At 36.8% G+C, this 26,113-nt stretch overlaps 1 protein-coding gene across 5 annotated transcripts in view; it reads right to left on the reverse strand.

Annotated features, from left to right (window-relative positions):
* PPP3CC (protein phosphatase 3 catalytic subunit gamma) overlaps positions 1 to 26,113 on the reverse strand; it is a 104,531-nt gene that overhangs the window by 42,766 nt on the left and 35,652 nt on the right. For all 5 annotated transcript variants that reach the window (XM_019828439.3, XM_023252505.2, XM_023252506.2 and 2 more), the window contains exons 2-4: positions 22,162 to 22,359; positions 21,713 to 21,837; positions 9,417 to 9,528 (exon numbers count right to left, since the gene is read on the reverse strand). In XM_019828439.3, coding sequence (XP_019683998.2) covers positions 9,417 to 9,528; positions 21,713 to 21,837; positions 22,162 to 22,359 — 435 coding nt within the window. The remainder of the gene's footprint in view (positions 1 to 9,416; positions 9,529 to 21,712; positions 21,838 to 22,161; positions 22,360 to 26,113) is intronic.

Raw genomic sequence — 26,113 nt, forward strand, 5'->3', positions numbered from 1 at the left:
TTGACTACTGTAAATAATGCTACAATAAACATAGGGGTGCATTTATCTTTCTTTTTTTTGTTTTGTTTTTTTAATTTTTTTTAATGTTTATTTTTATTTTTGAGACAGAGAGAGACAGAGCGTGAAGAGGGGAGGGGCAGAGAGAGAGGGAGACACAGAATCTGAAACAGGCTCCAGGCTCTGAGCTATCAGCACAGAGCCCGACGCGGGGCTCGAACTCACAGACAGTGAGATCATGACCTGAGCCAAAGTCGAACGCTTAACTGACCGAGCCAGCCAGGCGCCCTGCATTTATCTTTCAAATTAGTGTTTGTGTTTTCCTTGGGTAAGTATCTAAGTGATAGAATTATTGGATCATATGATACTTTTATTTTTAATTTTTTAAGGAAACTCCATAGTGTTTTCCATACTGGCTGCACCAATTTACACTCCCATCAACAGAATCCAAGGGTTCACTTATCTCCCCACCTTTGCCAACACTTGCTATTTGTTGTCTTTTTGATACTAGCCATTCTGACTAGTGTGAGGTGATATAGCTCATTGTGGTTTTGATTTGCATTTCCCTGATGATTAGCGATGTTGAGCATCTTTCATGTGTCTGTTGTCTTCTTTGGAGAAACCTCTATGAATGACTCAAAAGAATTCCTTAGCTTACTTCCAAAAGAATACCAAATCTAGAGAAAGATGGCAAGCAATACAGTATCTTACCTCCATTTTGTATATTAAAACAGGAGGTTACACAAGAAACAAGTGTTGGTGAGGATGTGAAGAAAAAGTAACCTTTGTGCACTGGTGGTGGGAATGCAAACTGGTGCAGCCACTGTGGAACACAGTATGGAGGGTCTTCAAAAAATTAAAAATTGAACTACTCCATGATCCAGTTATCGCACTACTGGGTATTTACCCAAAGAATACAAAAACACTAATTTGAAAGGATACATTCACTCTTACATTTACTGCAGCATTATTTACAATAGCCAAATTATGGAAGCAGCCCAAGTGTCCATCAACAGATAGATAAAGATGTAATACACACATAGACACAGGAATATTATTCAGCCATAATAATAAGGAAATCTTGCCATTTGCAATGACATGGATGGAGCTAGAGAATATAACGCTAAGTAAAATAAGTCAGTCAGAGAAAGAAATATCATATGATTTCATTTATATGGAATTTAAGAAACAAAAGAAAAAAGAGAGAGAGACAGAGAAACAAACCAAGAAACTGACTCTTAACTATAAAGAACAAACTGATGGTTTCCAGAGGGGAGGTGGATAGGGGGATGGGTGAAACAGATAAAGGGATTATGACTTATCAGGACTCCTGGTGGCTCAGTTGGTTGGGTGTCTGACTTCTGCTCAGGTTATGATCTCATGGCAAATAGGTTTAAGCCCCACATAGGGTTGTGTGTTGATAGCTCAGAGCCTGGAGCCTGCTTCAGATTCTGTGTCTCCCTGTGTCTCTGCCCCTCCCCGACTCGGGCTCTGTCTCTCTCTCCCTCTCTCTCTCTCAAAAATAAGCAAACATTAAAAAAATTTTTTTTTAAAGTACACTTATGATGAGTACTGAGTAATGTATAGAATTGTTGAATCACTATATTGTACACATGAAACTAAGATAACGCTACATGTTAACTATACTGAAATTAAAATTAAAAAATTTGATAAAATTTTTTCAAAAACCCAGGAGATGATGAATCAAATTAAGCAAAAAGGAGTTAATGCTGTATTAACACATGACCAAAGTAGTTTACAAAATGCTATTTTCTTTAAAAAAAACTTTTTTTAAGTTTATTCATTTTTTTTTCTGAGAGCATGCACACAAGCAGCAGGGAAGGGCAGAAAGAAGGGGAGACACAGAATCTGAAGCAGGCTCCAGGCTCCAAGCTGTCAGCACAGAGCCCAATGCGGGGCTCAAACACACAAACCCACGAGATCATGATTTGAGCCAAAGTCAGACTGAGCCACCCAAGTGCCCCAAAATGTTATTTTCTTAAAGTATATGAATAGGTATATAAATACCAACATATTTGTTTTCTGAGGGGTTAGACTGAAGATGATATCTATATATTTTGTTTACTTCATTTATCTGTATTTTCTCCAATGAATATATAACTTTTATAGTAACATTTATTATTATATTACCTTTATTATTGAAATTTGTTGAAGGCTCACAATTCATCTGTACCATCAGGGAGCTATGTGTTCTACACAGCATGGTGGTCAAGAAAATGCAGTTTGGAACCTGACTGCCCTGATCTGAACCTTGGCTTACTAGCTGTGGTACTCAGCACAAATTACTTCATGCCTTGTGCTTTGATTTCCTCATCTATAAATGGGCATAATAGCAATACATATCTATGTTACAAGACTGCTGTGAAGATTAAATGAATTCATATATGTAAAATGCTTTGATAATGTCTGGCACACAGCAGATACTATGTAAGTGTTAACTAATAAAATTATTTTATCTTCACAGAAACCCTATGAAACAAGTGCTATTAGTATCGTCCTTAAAAAACTGAAGGAACTGGGCCTACTTGCCCAAAGTTGCAAGCCAGTAAGTGGCAGGACTGGAAATTGAACCTGCTTATGCTCTTAATACCATGTGATACTCCTCCCAATCATTATTTGAAATGAAATATCTACTAGGAGAATTTAAATAGCCAAATATGTAATTCCCAAACATTAAATTAGTTGACTCAGTGTTTTATTTTCATGACAAATTTTAAGCTACATCTCATAAAACAATCATTTCTATAATAAAGGAAAAATGCACCTCAGTCACAGGGATCACACAGATGATACAAGTTCTAACTAGTATCAATAATATAACATTCACAAAACAAAATTTCAACAATATTCTCTAAAGTGATTTTGAGGGGCTTCTGGCTGGCTCAGTTGGTGGAGCATGTGACTCTTTATCTCAGGGTTGTGAGTTCGAGCCCCATTTAAAAAAATAAAATCTTAAAAAAATTTTTAAAAAAGTAATTTTGAGAGTCAGCACTATTTGTAAGAAACCATGACCTGGTCTAGCCACTGATTATACACTTGTCTCGATTTTCACTTGCTTTCATTATTAAAAAAAAAAAAAAATTACATTTACATGGTTCAAAAGCAAAAGTCACAAAAGATTATACGGTGTCTCCTACTCCTACTCCTCCTACCCACTCCCTGAAGGCAACTAGTGTTACTAGTTTTCTGGGTGTCTTTACAAAGATACTGTATGCAAACACACAAGATGTGTACATTTATTCTCTTTTCAACATCCTTTTGCTTTTTACATAAATGGAAGCATATGTACACTGCTTTGCACTCACTTTTTGTACTTAACACATTTTGGAGAACATCTTTATACGGAGAGCTTTGTAATTATTTCTTTTATATCTACAGAGAATTTCACTTTAAGGATATACCGCAATCTAACCACACCCATCTCTTACTACTATAAATAATACTGTAATTAACGACAAACAATATTTGTTTATTTATTTTTTTTGTTTTATTTTTATTAATTTTTTTTTAACGTTTATTTATTTTTGGGACAGAGAGAGACAGAGCATGAACGGGGGAGGGGCAGAGAGAGAGGGAGACACAGAATCAGAAACAGGCTCCAGGCTCCGAGCCATCAGCCCAGAGCCCGATGCGGGGCTCGAACTCACGGACCGCGAGATCGTGACCTGGCTGAAGTCGGATGCTTAACCGACTGCGCCACCCAGGCGCCCCAATATTTGTTTATTAAAAAAGAAAAAACTTGTCCAAAATATAAACTGCCATAACAATACTGTTTTCTTTTTAATGTTTATTTAATTTTTGAGGGACAGCACAAGTGGGAGAGGGGAAGAGAGAGAGGTAGAGAGAGTCCCAAGCAGGCTCGCACTGTCAGCGCAGAGCCTAATGCTGTGCTTGAACTCACTAACCCCAAGGTCATGACTTGAGCCAAAATCAAGAGTCAGACACTTAACTGACTAAGCCACAAAGGCACCCCTATTTTTTGTAAATATTTATTTATTTTGAGAGAGAGCACAAGTGGGAGAAGGGCAGGGAGAGAGAAGAGAATCCCAAGCAAGCTCCACACTGCCAGCACATAGCCCCATGTGGGGCTCGATCTCAGGAACTGAGGTAAAATCAAGAGTCAGTCACCCGACTGACTGAGCCACCCAGGTACCCTGAGAGGAATATTTAAAGACCCCTGCAATATAAAGCAATTCAAAAATTGATGTAAGAGGGGCACCTGGGAGGCTCAGTCGGTTAAGCATTCGACTACAGCTCAGGTCATGATCTCGTGGTTCGTGAGTTCAAGCCCCATGTTGGGCTCTGTGCTGAAAGCTTGGAGCCTGGAGCCTGCTTCGGATTCTGTGTCTCCCTTTCTCTCTGCCCCTCTCCCACTTGCACTCTGTCTCTCTCTCTCAAAAATAAATAAACATTAAAAAAAATGTTTTTTAAAGAATTGATGTAAGAAAAAAACAACTCCTCCCTTACAAAATATTCTAACTCCCTTAGAAATACTCTCAAGACTACAGATGCACAATCTGGAACTAAGCATCACTTAGCAGTAATTATAAGGTGCTGATTCTAAAAGCCATGGTGGCCCTTTACGAGAGATCAGCTTATCACTGAAAATACCCATGCAAAGCAGCACACATGCTCCTTGCTTATAAGAACAAAATTTGAAATTATATTCATGTATTTGTACCAAGACTTATTCACATTTCAGATGTAGCATTAGAATGAAACAGGAGTATGTCTGTAGGTAAGAGAAGAAAAGAAACCTGGTTTAAAGCATGTGAAAAGCAAATAAAAACCGAAGATAAGAAATTCTGTGAAAAAATGAGAACGCTTAAAATGTTTCCCAAACCTATTGTTCCATCTTCTAAAAATAGTCTGAACCAATTTATACTAGCCAAAAAAAGAACTCTGATAAAACAGAGGAAGAACTGGATAAAATGTTGCCTAAAAAAACCTAAACCTTAATTCAGAACAGAGGCATCCTGAGGCAGCTTTCTTATTACTTACCTATTGCTAAATACTAATCATTCTAGGGCCTTTGTCAACTGCTTGATATGCATTATTTAATTTTCCCAGGTAAAGAAAGAGAAGTGTAATGAGTAATATCCCCATATTTGGCTTAGAAAAATAATACAAAATAGTTGCAATTTTTCAACTATTTGGTGAAGTGGTTCTCAAATGAAAAATAGTAGATATTTTCCAAACCTCTGGAGCAGGTGTGCTAAACTGCTGCATGCAGGACAATTATCTGGGGTCTTTAAAAAGCCTCTTAAATGCTTGGCACCCATCCAGGTGGTTTTGAAGTTACCAGTTTAAAAGTTTATTACAGTAGTAGTACAAGGTGGTGATGAAGCACAACTCCAGCAGCACCACAGGAAGATACAAAATCAAAAATACAAGTCCTGCTGACTCAACTCCCCACAGATAATCACCGCTATCAATTTCTTCTGCTCTCTCTCTCTATATATATTCCTCGTGTGTGTGTGTGTGTGTGTGTGTGTGTGTGTGTATGTCTGTGTGTGTATGCCCCTACACATTATGTATTTTTAATTTACAAAGGAGCACATCTAGGCCCACGGTGATCTTTCAATAGCTGCCTAGTATTCCATTTTTTAAAACATATTATCAGTTATTTAAGCAGTCCCTTATTGATATTCAAATTCTCTCTCTCTCTCTCTCTCAAGGGCGCCTGGGTGGCTCAGTTGGCTAAGCATCCAACTCTTGGTTTCCGCTCAGGTCATGATCTCACAGTCAGTGAGATCAAGCCCTCATCTGGCTCTGTGCTGACAGTACCAAGCCTGCTTGGGATTCTCTCTCTCCCTCCCCCACTCACATGCATATGTGTGTATGCATGTGTGCTCTCTCTCTCTCTCAAAATAAATATTTAAAAATAAATAAGCCTGGGGCGCCTGGGTGGCTCAGTCGGTTAAGCATCTGACTCTTGGCTGTGGCTCAGGTCATGATCTCACAGTTTAAGGTTCAAGCCCCACATCAGGCCCTGCACTGACAGTGTGGAGCCTGCTTGGGATATTCTCTCTCTCTCTCTCTCTCTCTCTCTCTCTCTCTCTCCCTCTCTCTGCTCCTCCCCCATGCTCTCTCTCTCAAAATAAGCTTTAAAAATAAATAAACTTTAAAAATAAATAAACAGCTAAATTTGTGGTAATTTGTTATATAGCATTAAAAAACCTATACAACCCAAAAAAACCAAAACCAAAAACAAAACGCCTATATAATCTGCATGATAAATTCCTAGAAGCCAAATTGCTGGGTCAAAAATTTTTACAGAAATTCCAAAACTGCTGTTCAAATACTTTATAGCAATTTAAACATTCACCAAGAGATCTAACTTTAAAAAAAAATTTGCTGGTTATTACCTACTGATTTGAACTGTTTATTCTAATAAGTCCCAAGGGCTGGAATGATCTGTAGGGCAAAAGCCCACTTGTAGCTGACTGTTCTGTCAGAGGAATTTTTTTAAGTGTTCAGTCTCTAAAATTTTTTGTAATAAGAATGACCTTTCCTTTCAGGATCTACTAGGAGAAAGGCCATCATTACAACTGTCAACTTCAGTGTAGGAAGCTATGGTAACAAGAGTTAATATGAGCATATGAAAGCTATGGTAACAAGAGTTAATATGAGCATATGAAACACTACCAAGTTGTATCAATTAAAGGGATTTTGGGGCCAAGGATTGGATAAACTCTTGAGTCTCAGAAAACAAATTTGAAAGTTTTTTTTTTAAGTTTATTTATTTATTTTGAGAGAGAAAGAGAGAGTACACAGGAGGGGCAGAGAGGGAGAGAGAAAGAGAATGCCAAGCAGACTCCGCACAGCGACTGAGTGGAGTCTGATGTGGGGCTCAAACGCATGAACTATGAGATCATGACCTGAGCTGAAATCAAGAGTCGCTCATTTAACCGAGTGAGTCACCCAGGATCAGTTTTTTTCAACTTTGAATATTTTGGGGGGAATAAAACTTTAAATATTTTATAATAGATTCCTCCAAGATAATCATTGGAATAGGACACAAAGTGAAATCCGATCAAACCATCAGTTATATGACATTAAAACATTTGTATATATTTATTGTTATTTGAGGAAAGAAGCAGATTTTAGAGCCAGACAATATCCAAGAATTTAGTTCAGCTTCCTTATTTTATACAGAATATACTAAATTTTAGGAATGAGAAAAGGTAAAATTTTGTGGGTTTTATTTCAGTATTTTCTTTTCACCTTATATAAAAATATAAAACTTCATTAAAATATAAACTGATATATAATCTTTTTGGAGGGCTATTTAGAGTATGTATCAAAAAGTCTTTTAAAATGTTCATGCTCTCTGACTTAGTAATTCTCTTCTGAGAATTTGTGCTAAGATACAAATCCTAGATGATCATTCATTTAACAAATTAATTCAAGCACTATTTTTAAACATCTCCAATGAGTTATTAGATACTATTCTGGAAAAATAACAGTGGATAAAACATGTCATCATGGAATTTAACTTACGGCAGGATAGAAAAACAACAAACAAATAAATATATTTTTTAAATATAAATTTAATTTTTTTAAAGAATGCTAAATAAAAAAAGTTTTAAATGATTATTTATTTTTGAGAGAGAGAGAGACAGAGAGACAGAGTGCAAGAGAGGGAGGGATAGAGAGAGAGAGGGAGACACAGAATCCGAAGCAGGTTCCAGGCTCTGAGCTGTCAGCACCTAGCTCAACGTAGGGCTCGAACTCGTGAACCACAAGATAATGACCTGAGCTGAAGTCAGACACTTAACCAACTGAGCCACCGAGACGCCCCTTGAATATAAATTTTATATAAAAAAATATATATATAAATTTCAGGTGTTGATGGATACCATTAATAAAAAGACAAGGTATGAGAGTAAAATGATGAGATCTTTAATTTAGAAAAAGGAACCAGGGAAGAAAGTCTCTGAGGAGATGACAAGAATGAAGTAAGGATGTAGGTCTTATATATAAACAGATAGCTATCTGGGAAGACAAGAAACAATAAGCACAAATGCCCTGGGGCAAGTTCTCTCAAACAAGCCCAATTTAGTTACCATCACACTGAATGTTAAGAGTCAACTGTGAGTGCTGGTCAAAGAAATGTGCCAGTTTTTTTGTTTTTTTTTTCAAATGGTTTAGCAATGTTTTGGCTTTCAAAAAAATTCTACCTTAATAATAAGCTTTTTTTACTAGTACAGTATGATTTATAGTTGGAAACAACAGAAATGTCATACAGCTGTTACTAAATTGGCTACATATATGATAGTGCATCAATAAGATGAAATACTTTTTTTTTTTATTTTTTTTTTCAACGTTTATTTATTTTTGGGACAGAGAGAGACAGAGCATGAGCGGGGGAGGAGCAGAGAGAGAGGGAGACACAGAATCTGAAACAGGCTCCAGGCTCTGAGCCATCAGCCCAGAGCCTGACGCAGGGCTCAAACTCACAGACCGCGAGATCATGACCTGGCTGAAGTCGGACGCTTAACCGACTGTGCCACCCAGGCGCCCCAGGATGAAATACTTTTAAAATATTATAATAACATTTTAAAATCATGTTCAAAGATATTTAATGGTACTTAATGATTTAATTAGAAAAAGTTATTATATAAAATGTAAAGAGCAATTTATTAAACAGTACATTTAATAGTCTAATTTTTTTGAAAATATGTATAGATACATATGTATTTCAACTATTTCATGATAGGTTTTTATATATGCAGAAAAGACTATATCTCAAATAGTGAGATAATAGTTATTATTTTTTTTTAATTTTTTTTTCAACGTTTATTTATTTTTGGGACAGAGAGAGACAGAGCATGAACGGGCAAGGGGCAGAGAGAGAGGGAGACACAGAATCGGAAACAGGCTCCAGGCTCCGAGCCATCAGCCCAGAGCCCGACGCGGGGCTCGAACTCACGGACCGCGAGATCGTGACCTGGCTGAAGTCGGACGCTTAACCGACTGCGCCACCCAGGCGCCCCAATAGTTATTATTTTTAAGTGGCGTGACTGTGGACAACTTTTATCTTCTTTGGACTTTTCTATGTTTTCCAAATATCCCAAATGTATTACATTACATAATAGGGAGAAACCACAAAAGATATTTTCAAAATAAATGTCTTAAAAGGTAGAATCTTGGTTCTTATCAGAAAATAAACAACAGAAACCATTTGGGTTCCATTAGTTTCTTTATTTGGTTTCTGTGCGATTCATTTTGGGACTGACAAAAGGGTAACTAAAAATGTTATGGGGCGCCTGGCTAGCACCTGGCTAGTAGAACATGGGATTTTCGATTTCAGAGTTGTGAGTTCAAGCCTGTGAGGAGTACAGTTTACTTAAAACAAACAAATAAAAAGGTTCTGGAAAAGTGATCATACTTACATTCCTGTTTGAAGGTGAAATATTCTGTAAGATGCCTGCACTCATGATTTCCTCGAAGCAGAAACACTGTTTTGGGATGATTAATCTTTAAACTCCACAAAAACAGCACACACTATAAAAAGCAAACGTAAGGATAAATTTTTATTTGTGACCATGACAACGCACAAAGACAATTTACGTGAATTCAAATGACTTAAATGACTTGTTGTAATGGCATATCTAATTGTCATTCCCAAACTGAAACATGAAACCTTCCAGCTTTTTGAAAGGAACAAGCTGTTGCCCTAGACTCCAACAGAGCATAGAGTAGACTTGATAGATACCTTTCCTTAATTTCTATTTCCATGGTTTTTCCAAGTATCTAGAGCTCTGTGACAAATCCACCCCCATATAAAAAAAAAAAAATATATATATATATATATATATATATATATATATCTCCCCATATATAAATATATATATATATATATACATATATCTTAAAATCTGTATTTATTTAATGAGGAAACACCAGAGAAATTTCCACTAAATAAGGAACTAGACAAGGATATCCACTATCTCTGCTACTATTCAACACTATATTAGAGGTATTGGCTAATTGAATTAGACAAGAGAAATCAATTAAAAGCTTAAGAATGGGTAAAGAAAATAATAAAACAACTCTATTTGAAGATGATATGATAGCATACCTGAAAAACTCCAGAAAAATCAATGATTAAACTAATTCAAAAAATAAAAGAATTCAGTAATAAGGCAGGATATAAAATTAACATACACAAACAATAAATAGGACACATGGTGGAGAAAACTCCATTTACAATACCAGCAAAAAAGACTAAACACACAGGAATAAATTTAGTAAGAAATGTGCAAAACTAATACCAAGAAAAATTTAAAAATCTCCTGGAAGACACAAAAGTAGGCAAAACAAATGGAAAACATTCCTTGTTGTTGGATAGGATGATTCAGCATCAGTTCTTCCTAATTTATAAAACCACTGCAATTCCAATACCAACAAGTTATTTTATGGAGTTAGATAAGTTGATAATAAAAGTTCTGTGGAAAAATAAACATGCAAGAACAGCCAGGAAAACAGCCAGGAAAAAACAAAAAACAAAAACAAAAAACACTGAAAAAGAGAAATATAATGGGGAGGGGGCCTAGCCCTACTGGATATTAAAAGATACTGTAAAGCTTCTATAATTGGGAGCACCTGCGTGGCTCAGTTGGTTGAGCATCTGATTTTGGCTCAGGTCATGATCTCGAGGTTCAGTTCCTGAGTTTGGGCCCCAGCATCTGGCTCTCTATTGTCAGTATGGACCGGACTTCAGATCTTCCCTCCCTCTTTCGCTCTGCCCCTCCCCCTCTCCTGCTTGTTTCTCTCTCTCTCTCAAAGCTAAAGATTTAAAAAAATTTTTTTTCATTTTATTTATTTGAGAGAGAGAGAGAGAGAACACGAGTTGGGGAGAGGGGCTGAGGGAGAGAGAGAAAATCCCAAGCAGGCTCCATGCTCAGCACAGAGCCCATAGCAGAGCTCGATCCCACGACCCTAGGATCTTGACCTGAGCCGAAATGAAGAGTCAGATGCTCAACCAAGTGAGCCACCCCCGTGCCCCTAAAAATAAATAAACATTTTTTTAATGTTAAAAAAAAAACAAAACAAAACAGTAGTACTGGCACATATAGAAATAAATATACCAGTGGAATAAAACAGTCCAGAAATTAATCCAAGTACATACAATATTGGTATACAATAAAAGTAGCATCCTAAATCACAGGGGGTAATGATGGACTTCTCAAAAAATGCCTCTGGGACAATTGGTGGCATTTCAAAAAAATTAGATCTATATTTCTCACATAATACATAATGAATGACAAATGGATAAAGGAGATAAATGTATCAAAAAACAAATATATCAAAATTAAGTCATACAAGTTCTAGAAGAAAAAGTGGTGAGTTCTTTATCCTTTAGTGTAGGGGAAAACTTTATCACTAATGACAAAAAGCCAAATGTTTCTTGGCCTTTTGGCTAAGATAAAGTGTACTAATGACAAAAAACCAGAGGCAAAAAATGGATAAATTTGACTATCTACAAATAAAAATAATTTGCACAGTAAAAAAAAATATGGCGAAAACTGATAAAACAACATATTCATTTAACTTTCGACCACTTCTAGAAGCATACCCTAAAGATACACTTCCAACAAGAAAATATATATGCACAAAGTTGCAGTGTTGCTTATAATAGCAAAATTTTAGAAACAAACTAAATAACTACATAGGATGTAAGGCTGAGCAAACACAATAAAGTACCATGAAGCTGAAAGAAAGAAAGAAAGAAAAGAAAGAAAGAAAGAAAGAAAGAAAGAAAGAAAGAAAGAAAGAAAGAAAGAAAGGAAGGAAGGAAGAAAGAGAAAGAAAGAACGAAAGGAAGGAAGGAAGGAAAGAAGGGAGAAAGAAAGGGAGAAAAAAGAAAAGAAAGAGAGAGAGATCTCTATAAACAGATTTGGAGCAATTTCCAAAATATACTGTGAAGTGAAAAAAAGCAAAGGACAAAAAAGTATGCTACTGTTTCTGTAATAAAGAAAGGATATAAGAGATCCACATGTATTTACTCATTTGTGCAGAAGAAATACAGGAAGTATAAATCAGAAACTAGAGAGAGACATCAGTTACCTACAGAGGGCACAGAGGAAAGGGGTGGAAAGAAGGGAGCACTAAGAACACTTTAAGGGGGATGAGCAGGGTGCAACACTTCTCAAAGCATACCTTTTTGGATAGCTTTGATTTTCTACAACAGTAATGTTCTACATGTGCCTCCGCAAAACAGGTAATCAACCAGCATGTGAAAGAAGCCCAAAATAGAATGCAAACAAGTAATAAACCTAATTGTATTATAAATGAAAAACAAAGCAACAAAGGAGGGTATGGGGAAAAAAGAACCCAAGTAACTTTGGAAAACAGCATTTTGACTGCATACTGCAAGGCAAAGACACAAAGAAATATACACAAATACTGTATCTCTAGTTAGTGAATCTGTTTTCAAAGCATGATTTGGCTGCTATATACCTACTTTGTGAGTATACTAGAATTGAACAGACAAGTGAATATATCATAAATCATGAGAGTAGGAAAGAGGTAAGGTTAGGCTGAATCTTGTGAATTTGGACTGAAATCAAAACTCACTTTTCTAAGGGTATATACAGATAGATGAAGAAACAGATAAAAATGTGGGTATATGTGCAGCTTAGTATGCTTATATGTATTTCCTAGCTCCTGATGAAAGGGACTAGAACCTCAAAATCACTATGTGTATTGATTTTGGGACTACAAATAAATTTTAGCAGGGAGGCATGTATGCAAAACGGAATCTGCAAATAATGAAGAGCAATCATATATATTAATAATGAAGTATACATATTGATGAAGTTTTGGGGTGATGGTGGGGTGGTCTGGAGCCAACAGCCAAGAAATTCTTGAGGACATCTTTGGTGCAAAAAGGTGATTTTATTAAAGCATGGGGACAGGACCCACGGGGCAGAAGAGCTGCACTGTGGTTGTGATGGGTTACTGATTATATGATTATATAACCTCAAGTTGGGAGGGGATCGGGTATAGAGTAAGTACCTAAGGTATTGTGGAAGCAAGGTTTTCAGGACCTTGAGAGGCCAGCTGTTGCTAGGGAAATGCCATTTATTACCATTTAGTAAAACCGTAGTCATGAGACCTTTCAGATGTATGGGGGGTGGGCATTAAGCTTGGAGCATGATTGCCAGCATATATCTTGGGGCACTTGAGATAAAGGAAGTAGATTTACAGGATCCTGGAGGTTGAGATAAGGTTAAGCTAAGATTCTCTTTTGCCCCTAGCAAAAATGTCATCCTTAAGGCAGCTGGGATCCTAAAGGGAAGTCACTCTGCTGGTTTCAAGGACTTGTCAATGGGCTGCAGGCAGCATGGAATTTAATTTTTCATTTGCCTTTGCTTCCCACATTACCATGGCAAGCCCTTTAACCCCTTTCCTTTGTTCTTGGGTAGCCAGGAGTGTCCACAGAATATCACGCATACTCCACCTGAGGTGGGAGAGGGGGTGCTTTAGCCTGCATTTTGCCCTCAGCTTGCCACACACTCCCTCATTACATATCTCACAGTCTCAAAACACACGCAACAACTGACAGGACTATGGTAAGAATCAGTAATAACTGTAGTTGGCTCTTCTGAAACACCCAAAAAGTAACTCCTAGTTCAAGCAGACAAAAGTAATGAACGTCACAGGGAGAATTCAACAGAGAATGCATTAAGTTTCAAGTATACACAAGACAGTCATAAAGGGGTGGTTGGCTGGCATAGTTGGTAAAGCATGTGACTCTTGATCTTGGGGTCATGAGTTCAAGCCCCATTTGGGTGCAGAGATACTTAAAAAAAAAAAAGATAGTCACAAAAATCTACTAGGTATCTCATCACAAATAGAGTCCCCATAAATTCCAAAGAATGAATATGTCCAGGTTATGTTCTCTAATTAATTACACTAATAAAATCAATAACAAAATACTAACTTTATGAAAAAAATCTTGCATGACTAGAAACAAAAAACATACTACTTCATTGTGTTAAGGTTAAAGAGAATCTTAAAATATAAAACACTGAATGATAATAGAAACAATACGGGTCAAAATCTGAAGGACCCAGATAGAGCAGCACTTAAAGGGCAAATGTACACTGATAAGTACATTTATTTTTTAAAAATAGATATGGAAATATGCTGGTAAATGCTTAACCTATATCTTAAAGGTCATATAAGAAACTCTTAACAGTGATTACAAGAGTGGAATGGCTAACATGTAAGGAGATGCTTAATTTCATCAGTAATTGGAAAAAATACTACTTGAAACATAAAATACTATTTTATACCCATCATTTTTGTAAATATTAGAAAATGAGATAAAACCAAATTCTGGAAAGAGGGCCGTAGGGAAATATGAACTCTTAGCTGCTACAGGCAGGCGTATAGATTAGTACAGCTATTCTGAAGAGGAATCTGTGATGGTCAGTTCAAGTATGGAAGGTATATACCCTTTTCTCTGTCAATCCCACTCTTGTACATAAACCACAGAGAAACTAAAACATGGTACCATCAGTAGATTTATATTTTTATGAATATTCATAACAGTAATGTTCACAGAAAAAAGAAACTGGAGGCAACCTAGGTGTCCACCATTGAGAATAAAGAACTAAAATGTCATAGATGTATACTATGGAATACTCTACAGCAAGCAGAAAGCAATGACTGAGAGACAGCAACTTGGATAGATCTTAAAAACATCATGATAAATGAAAACTCAAATCAACAGAAACAGGGCCATAGCGTGGTCACATTCATCTCAAGTGTAGTGCATTAGCATCACATGGGAACTTGTTAGAGACAGAGATTTTCAGACTCCAGGAATTCTGGGGTGGGGCCCAGCAATCTGTTTTTGAACAGGTGCTCGAGGAAATTATGATGTATGCTTGAGTTTGAGGACACTGAACACTACCATATTTATGTAAAATTAAAATACTTTTATCCACCAAAACCTTACATATTATAAAATTAGTGTAATGTATTATATGTCTTCTGAGGCATATACCAAATATAACAGAAACATATATAATGGCAAGAGGAGGAAAATATTAATAGAGATCATAGATAAGAAAAAAATAAAACAGAGAGGGACTTTGCAATGACTAGTAATAAATGTGTCATGATCTGAACAGCTTGATGAATTTAACTGAGATTTTCCCACCTCCCCAAAAAAAGGTTTCAAAATTCTAAATCCAGATGCTTCCCAAAATGCTTAATTTAAATCACCAATGTCTCTTGCCCATGCTTACAGGATTAGATTCCTAACTGGCCTCCCTGTACCCACTCTTAGGCTTCCACAGTTTACCACAAAACAGCCAGAGTGACTGTTTCAAAACATACATGTGAATATGTCACTCCCATCTCAAAACAATCTCCAATGGCTTCCTTTCGCATTCAGGATAAAACCCAAACTCCTTACTATGGTTTCCAAGGCCTGATATCATCTAACCCTTGCCTATCCCTCTGACACATCGCCTACATCTTCCCCCCTACTCATTTTTCCATCTAGCCAAACTGGCCTTGTTACTATTCCTGGACTGCATTAGGCGTGCTCCAGCCTCAGAGCTTTAATACTTGATGTGTCCTCTGCTGGAATGTACTCACCCCTCCCCCACCTCCCATCAGGTAAGCAGGGCTCATTCCCTCAGGTCATTCAAGTTTCTCTTCAGATGTTACCTCCTCAGATAAGCCTTCCCTAATCTCCATCTAAATTAGCTATCCTTGCGGGCTCTTTTAGTCCCTTACCCTGATTTGATTTTCATAACACTAAACAAATACACAATGCTGCCTCTTTCACTAGAAAACACAGTAAAAGACTTGGCTTTGTTTGTTCACACCCATCCCCAAAATTTAACAGTGTTTCCCAACAGAGGTAATACTGACTATGTGAAAAGCATGATCCTTTGTCGTTTAGGAGTTTCTGCATATTGCAGGATGTTTGTTTCCCTGCACCCAGCCCATTAAATGCCAGTAGGACCCGGACATCTCAGTGAATCAAGACAGTTGAGCATCCAATTCTTGATTTCGGCTCAGGTCAAGATCTCACGGTTCATGAAATCAACCTCCACGTTGGGCTCTGCACTTAGCATGGACCCTGCTTAAGATTCTCCCTCTGCCCCTCTCTCTTGCTTTCTCTCTCTCTCTCTCTCTCTCTCTCTCTCTCTCTCAAAAAAAAAAAAATCCCCTTTAGCCCTTTCTCTTATTGAAGAATCAGTTAAAAGAAACTAAAATTTAGCTTGCCCTACCTCAGAGTAAGTAGTTTATAATAGGTACAAATGAAGAAGGGATGTCAAAAAGCTCAGAAGTAAGTGAACCTTTACTATTTTGTTTTGTCAATGACATTTAGATCAGTCCCTAAATGCCAAAAGTCCTTAGTATTTGTACTAATCAAAGTTTGCATTGCTTTAGGAAAGACATATGCTTGCTCTGGGCATGAAAAAAATCATCTTGCCTTGAGTATTTCACACAGGCTCAAGGAAAACAATTATTAAGTATAGAAAGAAAATATAAATAAAGTGAATAAAGTTCTGTGAAAACAATTAGGCAATATGTATCAAAAGTCTTTAAAATGTTCATAGTCTGGGCCACCTGGGTGGTTCAGTCCATTAAGTGTCTGACTCTCAGCTCTAGCTCAGGTCATGATCTCACTGTCATGGGATAGAGCCTCATGTCGGGCTCTGCCCTGACAGCGAGGAGCCTGCCTGGGATTCTCTCTCTCCTTTTCTCTCTATCCCTCCCCCACTCGCTTCTGCACTCACGTGCTCTCTTGCTCTCTCTCACAAAATAAATAAACTTTAAAAAAATAGAATGTTCATAGTCTTTCATCCACTTCTTTTACTTATAAGAATCTAACCTAAGTAAATATCAGAAATGTTATTAATTCAGAAAGGTGTAACAATATGCAGAAGTAACTAGAAACCATCCACTTACAGTACAAGTGATAAATATCCAATTAACAATTGTTTAAGCCATAAAGACATTAAGTATCTCATGAAACAAGAAATCTGGAGGTAAGATGTCCAGATTTAGTGTACCAGCTTAATGCTGTCACCAAGAAACCATGTCCTCTTTCCCTCTATGATCTGTAATTCACAGGTCTGCTTTTCATCCTTAGCACCTCCTCATGATCACAAAATGGCTGCTATAGTGTACCCACCCACATTTGATATGATGTAGTTAAACAGGGGTTCAGAAACTTTCACCTTGCTAGTCTTTTCTTCTGGAAACGAAGTGTTTCAAAGTGTGTGTCAGCACGCATGTGCATGCATGCACACACTCACACACCTAAAAAGCACCCAGCAGAGTTCCCTTTATATATTACTGGGCAAAACAGAATCCCATGTTTATCCCTAGACCAATCACTGGTGACAAGGAATGGGTTTATATGACTAGCTCAGACCAATCAATTCATTCCCTGGGGCTGGGTTAAGGGCTTCCCCATACTGAAATCAAAGGTTTTCTCTGAAACCCCAATCTCACTTATCTGAAAAAAATAGAATTTTGATAGTAAGGAAGAAGGAGAGAAAAGATAGGCAGCAAGCAGTATCAACAAACCAAACATCCAAAAATAAAGAATAGTGAAGTAAATTCTGGTATTTTCACCATTAACCACAGAGAAAAGTGTTTTCAATACAATGCTGAGTGGGGAAAAAAAAGACTACAAAAGGAAATGTCCAAAATGATTTCAATTTTCTTTAAAAAAGGATAAATACAGATGTAAAAGAAGAAAAAGGACTGCAAGAAAATACAAGATGTTGGGGCACCTGGCTGCCTGAGTCAGTGGAGCATGCAACTCTTGGTCCAGCGGTTGTGAGTTACAGCCCCACATTGGGTGTAGAGATTACTTTTAAAAAATAATTTAAAATCTTAAAGAAAAAAAAACTGATATTAACAGTGATTATATGTGATTTATACAAGTTTTTGTTTTCTTAGAGTCTACATTTCCCAATTTTTCTACAAAAATGAACTATTTACAACAACAAAAATGTAATAAGGACTCCATTACCTTATTTTCATCCATTTGACAAAAACAACATACTCATGCTTATCAAGGACACTGATAAAAAAAAAAAAAACTGTGATCAAGTATATACCTATATCATGCTGGACTAAGCTGTAGCCTACAGAAGTTTATAACCTTGGTAGTTTATAAGTAGGTGACTTCCAACTAACACTATATACACCCTGAATTTTAGTTTTAAAACTGGTATAAAATAGCATTGTCACTTTAATGTTTTGATCCATTTACCTCTTAAGCTATTCCAGAAAAATCCTTTAAGTTAGTCAAATGTCAAATAACAGGATAAAGCCAAATATAAACTATGATTTATTAACATTCATTCATTGAGCAAATATTGAGTGCCAACTATTGAGTGCCAACTATGTGTCAGGTACCATGCTAGTATGCTAGGTCTTAATATGAAGAATATTGCAGAAAATTAAACAAGCACTTTTATACTGTATTGAAAAATCTAGTTACAGGGCGCCTGGGTGGCTCAGTCGGTTAAGCGTCCGACTTCGGCTCAGGTCACGATCTCGCAGTCCGTGAGTTCGAGCCCCGCGTCGGGCTCTGTACTGACCACTCAGAGCCTGGAGCCTGTTTCAGATTCTGTGTCTCCCTCTCTCTCTGCCCCTCCCCCGTTCATGCTCTGTCTCTCTCTGTCTCAAAAATAAATAAACGTTAAAAAAAAAAAATTAAAAAAAAAAGAGTTCCTTTAAAAAAAAAGAAAAATCTAGTTACAAGTGCATCTTTTCTAACAGACTGTCAGCTCCTATAGAAAGCATTAATCTTAAAAACAAACAAATAAAAATAGAAAGCATAAATCTTATTCATTATTTTATCCTCAGAGCCTGCCATAAAGTTGGCAATCAGGAAACATTTGTTGATAAATGAGGAAAAAATATGTAACAGAAAATATTCTGAATATAGTATGTGTGTACAAAAATCATTATGGAGTTTTTCAGTGTGTGCTTTGTATTGAATGTATTAATGCATTGAAACTATTTGTAAATGTGTCAGTTAACAACAACCTGAAGATGATTTGGCATAATATTATCTTTTTAAGAAGTTGTTTCATTAAATATAATGACTAATTAAAAATTCAGTAAGTTCTGTATTCTTCTCTTCAGCCTCTAAAACTTCTTCATGCTGGGGCACCTGGTGACTCCATCGGTTAAGCATCCAACTTTGGCTCAGGTCCATGATCTCATGGTTTGTGAGTTCCAGCCCCGCTCTGGGTGAGCTTGAGCCCAGCTCTGGGCTCCCTACTCTCTCTCCCTCTCTCTCTGCAACTCATGGAATTCTCTCTGCCCCTCGCTCACTGGCTCTCTCTTCTCTCAAAAATAGATAGATATGGGGCGCCTGGGTGGCTCAGTCGGTTGAGCGCCCGACTGTAGCTCAGGTCATGATCTCGCGGTTTGTGAGTTCGAGCCCCGCATCGGGCTCTGTGCTGACAGCTCAGAGCCCGGAGCCTGCTTCGGATTCTGTGTCTCCCTCTCTCTCTGCCCCTCCCCTGCTCGTGCTCTCTCTCTGTCTCAAAAATAAATAAAACATTTAAAAAAAAAATAGATAGATAGATAGATAGATAGATAGATAAAACCTCTTCATGCTAATCAATACCCAAAGAAGTAAACATTCAATGTGTCTTTCAAACATCCATATTTTTGATTGTCTCTTGAAACATGATGTGAATAGGAATTAGAAAGCTTTTCCTTTTTAGACTATGTTTGCTTCCCTTTTTATTTTATTTTATTTATTTATTGAACTACAGTTGACATACAATATTAATTCTTGGTGTACAACATAGTGATTCAACAATCCTATATATTATGCAATGCTCACCACAATAAGGATAGTTATCACCTGTCACCATATGAAGTTATTACAGTATTTTGACTATATTCCCTGTGATGTACATTTCATCCATGACTTATTTATTTTATAAATGGAAGTCTGTACCTCTTAATCCCCTCTACCTATATCCTGACTTCCTACTCCCCTCTCCTCTGGCAACCACCAGTTTGTTCTTGGTGTTTATAAATAAGTCTGCTTCTGTTTTGTTTGTTCACTTGTTTTGTTTTATAGATTCCTTACCTGAGTGAAATCATAAGTATCTGTCTTTCTTGGACTTATTTCTCTTAGCATAATATCCTCTAGGTCCATTCATTCACTTTTATGTCTGAGTAATTTTCTATTATATTATATCCATTATATATATTTATTACATCTTATTTATTCATCTATCAATGGACAATTTTTTAATTAAAAACTTTTTTCATGTTTATTTTTGAGAGAGAGAGAGACAGATCATGAGCAGGGGAGAGGCAGAGAGGGAGACACAGAATCCAAAACAGGTTCCAGGCTGTTAGCACAGAGCCTGACTCAGGGCTCAAACTCATGAACCGTGAGGTCATGACCTGAGCTGAAGTCAGACAATTAACTGAGCGACCCAGGTGTCCCTATCAATGGACACTTAGGATACCTGGAATAGAGAAGCATTTCAATGATACAGTCTGCAGGTATCATCTCCACTCATCCCAGGTACCTACTTGGAGACCTTGGGAATTTACTGAGCAGCAGGGCAAGAAGATAATTTTCTTAGCTTCTACCATTAACCTTTGTCCTCACAGATGACACTAAATTAATTTGGGGCACTGGCACATAACTCTGAACTTCACTGATTCATGAATAGACACATCTATTTAACTAAAGAGTTTCTTCCAGCTTTAGAATAACCACTGCTTCTTTAAGCACTAGGTGAGATAGTTGACTTGGATTTAGGAGTGATGCTGCACAAATAAACCTTTAACCACTAAAAACACACTAAATACACTGAGACCGTCACACTACGAGGGAGAGGCAGGACTAAAGACTACAAGAACAGCAAGCGGACTCAATTTCTCATCTCATGCTTATTCTTGGGCACATTATAAATTCAATTACCTGTACTATTTCAAACGTTACTTGCCTTTTATTTGCCAAGCATGTACAGCTAAATCAATTGATATTAAATATGAATATGGTTCCACTGTACTCAAGTCTTTGCATGATGTTCTAAAATAGTTTTATTTTTTATACACAACAGCTTATACTTTAATTCCAATCATTTTTTCTCTTCATTCAGTTTTCAAAATACATGAAAGTAAATTTTGAGTTTCCATTAACTTCATTAATTTTAATCATTTTTTTATTCAATGAACATTTATTAAGTGCTTACTATGCATAACAGTATCAAAAATTATTCCTACAGTAAACTAAGTGCCTGGTGGTTTAGCATTGGAAATTAATCTAAGAGTAAATTACAGCCCACCAGCTTGTGGTTTTAGAATTAGTGTCTGCTAATCCAAACCCTGTTTAGGGTGAATAGCAATTTATGCCATTTATATACAGCCTGTGCACTATCTTCAAAGAGGAAAGGTTGGTAAACATTTGACTTACCTGCAAAGCTGGGTTTAATATAGCACCTTCTATATGTCTACCACATATAGAAGCTACAAGAAGGAATAGAACTTTCTTACACCAGTGAAAACATTTTTCTAACACCTTAATTACTAAAAGTAACAAGGTTTATAAGTTCTGCCAGTGTTCTCATTTTAATTTCTTCTACCGAAGAATAGAAAGCAAAGTTCTAAAAAAAGGTAATGAAAGTTCCCACGTATCCAATTTAATTTTTACCTCTATACTGAAATAGCCTCTGTCCACATAGTCACCCAGAAAGAGGTAGCGTGTGTTAGTAGGTGATCCTCCAACTTCGAACAACTTCATCAAGTCAAAGAATTGTCCATGAATATCACCACACACTAGGAAAAAAAGGGCATAACGTGAGGTGAAAAATGATGTCTTAGAAGAGAAAGGGCAGTACATCAATAAGATCACAGTTTAACTTTTAACTGAAATCACTTTAGCTTTTGACTGGGCTGTTCTATAATTGTAGTCAATCTATCAATACTGAATAGTCCTATAGGAAATATGAGATATTTTAAGTTGTATTTCGTCAATAAACAACAAACAATCCTAAGACTACCTCATAATTCCTAGAAAAATTATCACACATTTTAGTTGGTTATTTGTAATAATTTTTCAAATAAGCTCAACTCTAAGTGCCACCCAAATATTTCTCATACCTGTGATTGGAGAATCTAGTTCTATCATAGTCTTCTCTTGTCTCAGGATAGCAGCCCCATCATTGATTATCTTTAAGGCTACTTCCTCTTCCAGTCGCCCTTCCTTCACCAAATGGTTTCTTAAGACATCAATTTTAGGTTTCCCATTCTCAAATACTTCCTTCAAAGTAAGCCGTTGGGTTGGAGGAAAGGGGACAGCTAGAAAGAGAGGAAAAGTAATTCAAAATACTTAAATGCATAAAGAACTGTGAACCCATTTTTTTTTTAATGTAACAAATTAAACCTAATACATTACCATGATTTCAAATCCACAGCAACAGAACCATGTGGGGGAAAAAATCTAAGATACTATATGTTACAGAAGATCGATTCTAATTTTCAAAAAGGCCACAAAGTCGAAGTCAGTGTGTGGATGTATGAATTATACTGTTTTACATATAAACGTCAAAGACTTGAAGCTGATTCAGAAAATAAACTAAAAAATAAAGAACTAGATGATATGAGTTATCTTTTACTTATAGAAAAAGTATTAAAACTGAAACTGTGGTTAAAGAAAATGAAAGGAAAGAAATTTCAACACTAAAGGGTATTTATTTTTCCAAAGAACTGGCCTAATGGAATTGTGTTTTAAAAGTCTGACTTGAGCTCCTGATCGGGGCAATCATAGATGTATACTTTATTATTAAAAGGTAGCTGCTTAATGGGAATGCAAGCTGGTGCAGACATTCTGGAAAACAGTACGGAGGTTCCTCAAAAAAACTAAAAATAGAACTAACCTATGACCCAGCAATTGAACTACTAGGCATTTATCCAAAGGATACAGGGTGCTGTTTCGAAGGGACACATGCACCCCCATGTTTATAGCAGCACCATCAACAATAGCCAACGTATGGAAAGAGCCCAAATGTCCATCGATGGATGAATGGATAAAGAAGAAGTGATATATATACACAATGGAGTATTACTCGGCAATCAAAAAGAATGAAATCTTGCAATTTGCAACTACATGGATGGAACTGGAGGGTATTCTGCTAAGCAAAATTAGTCAGTCAGAGAAAGACAAATATCATATGACTTCACTCATGTGAGGAATTTAAGATACAAAACAGATGAACATAAGGGAAGGGAAGCAAAAATAATACAAAAACAGGGAGGGGGACAAAACAGAAGAGACTCATAAATATGGAGAACAAACTGAGGGTTACTGGAGGGATTGTGAGAGGGGAGATGGGCTAAATGGGTAAGGGGCACTAAGGAATCTATTCCTGAAATCACTGTTGTACTATATGCTAATTTGGATGTAAATTTTAAAAAATAAAAAATAAAATAAAAAATAAATAAATATTAAAAAAATTTTTTTAAAAGGTAGTTGCTTAAAATATTACTGCTAATAAGCAAACACTAACTGGATGGAGCTGTTTCTGAGAATTACTTGCTATAGTAACACAGCATAAACTTGAGAAGAATAGATAAAGAAGGTCTAGTTGTGTTTTCTAATCTGAAAGTGCTAAAAACTAATTTCAGTTTATGCTGGGTATAAAGTTAATCTAATATCATGGTGAATTACCAACTTTAACAGAAAAAACCTTTGACATTTTAAACTTGACCATCATTTCATTTACCTAATCTACTGTATAATGTATTCTAATTATCTATGATCTAAATATCCACAAGCCTATAAACTATACATTTAAACAAGGGGTTCATTTTAATTTGTGGTTTATGCCTGATGGTTCCACTTCTACTTTTATGAAAGTGTCATTAAGAACCAAGTTAGGGGAAGCAAAAATAATATAAAAACAGGGAGGGGGACAAAACATAAGAGACTCTTAAATATAGAGAACAAACAGAGGGTTGCTGGATGGGTTGTGGGAGGCGGGATGGGCTAAATGGGTAAGGGGCATTAAGGAATCTACTCCTGAAATCATTATTGCACCATATGCTAACTTAGATGTAAATTATAAAAAATAAATTAATCATAGAAAGAAAAAAACATTAAAAAAAGAAGATACATGAACAGTCAATAAGTCAATAAAAGATCTTTAACATCCCTAATCATCAGGGAAATGCAGATTAAAACCACAATGAGATACCATTTCATACCAAGTAGAATGATTATAAGAAAAACACAAAAACAGAACAGAAAATAAAAAGTATTGGAAAGGATGTGAAGAAATTGGAAAAAAACAAAAACAAAAACAAACCCAAGTTGGGGCACTTGGGTGGCTCAGTCAGTTAAAGCGTTCAACTTTGGCTCAGGTCATGATCTCACAGTTCCTGAGTCCAAGCCCACCTACATTGGGCTCTGTGCTGACAGGGCAGAGAGAGCCTACTTGAGATCTTCTTCTGTCTCCCCTCTCTCTCTGCCCCTCCCTCACATGCATATTCTCTCTCTCTCTCTCTCTCTCTCTCTCTCTCTCTCTCTCTCTCTCTCTCAAAAATGAACATTTAAAAAACCTAGAAAAAAAAAGAACCAAGTTGAGGGGTGCCTGGGTGGCTCAGTCAGTTAAGCAACTGACTCCTAATCTCAGCTCAGGTCATGATCTCACAGTTCATGAGTTTGAGCCCACATTGGGATCTGCACTGATGGGGCAGAGCCTGCTTGGGATTCTGTCTCTCCCTCTCTCTGAGCCTTCCCTGTTTGTGCTTTCTCTCTTTCAAAAGAAATAAATAAACTTAAAAAAAAAAAAATAAAGAACCAAGTTGAGGGCACCTGGCTGGCCGAGTCTGTGGAGTGTGTGGTTCTTGATCTCAGGGTTTTGAGTTGAAGCCCCATGCTGGGTGTAGAGGTTACTTAAAAATAAAATCTCTAGGGGTGCCTAGGTGGCTCAGTTGGTTAAGTGTCTGACTTTGGCTCAGGTCATGATCTCACAGCTCATGGGTTCAAGCCTGAAGCCTATTTAGGATTCTGTGTCTGCCTCTCTCTCTCAAAAATAAATATTAAGCCATCCATTGATGAATGGATAAAGAAATTGTGGTTTATATACACAACGGAATACTACGTGGCAATGAGAAAGAATGAAATATGGCCTTTTGTAGCAACGTGGGTGGAACTGGAGAGTGTTACGCTAAGTGAAATAAGTCATACAGAGAAAGATACCAAGTGTTTTCACTCTTATGTGGATCCTGAGAAACTTAACAGAAGACCATGGGGGAGGGGAAGGAAAAAAAAAAAAGTTAGAGAGGGAGGGAGCCAAACCATAAGAGACTCTTAAAAAAACTGAGAACAAACTGAGGGTTGATGGGGGGTGGGAGGAAGGGGAGGGTGGGTGATGGGTACTGAGGAGGGCACCTGTTGGGATGAGCACTGGGTGTGGTATGGAAACCAATTTGACAATAAATTTCATATTAAAAAATCACAATCAATCAATCAATCAAATAAGTTCAAATTTAAAAAAATAAACATTAAGAAAAAAATGTTTAATAAAAATTAAAAAATAAAACCTCTCAAAAAAAAGAGAGAGAACTAAGTTGAGGGGTGCCTGGCTGGCTCAGTCACAGGAGCATGCAACTCTTGATTTTAGGGTTGTGAGTTTGAACCCCCCATTGAGATTACTTAAATAATAAAAAACTTAAAAAGAAAAAAAAAACAAGTTGAAATCTACAGGCACTATAAAAATTTTAGACTTGAGGGGCGCCTGGGTGGCTCAGTCCGTTGAGCATCCGACTTCTGTTCAGGTCATGATCTCAGGGTCTGTGAGTTTGAGCCCCATGTCAGGCTCTGTGCTGACAGATGAGAGCCTGGAGCCTGCTTCGGATTCTGTGTCTCCCTCTCTCTCTGCCCCCTCCCCTGCTCATGCTCTGTCTCTGTCTGTCTCAAAAATAAATAAAAACATTTAAAAAAATTTTTTTTTAATTTTTAGACTTGAAAATTCTATGGTAAGTTTCATCATGCTCCTAGCTACAACTTGACTAATTTAGGCAATTCAAAGCTTATTGAAAAAATGTAGCT

This window comes from Felis catus, chromosome B1 (assembly GCF_018350175.1).
Source record: "Felis catus isolate Fca126 chromosome B1, F.catus_Fca126_mat1.0, whole genome shotgun sequence".
Taxonomy (NCBI): Eukaryota; Metazoa; Chordata; class Mammalia; order Carnivora; family Felidae; genus Felis; species Felis catus.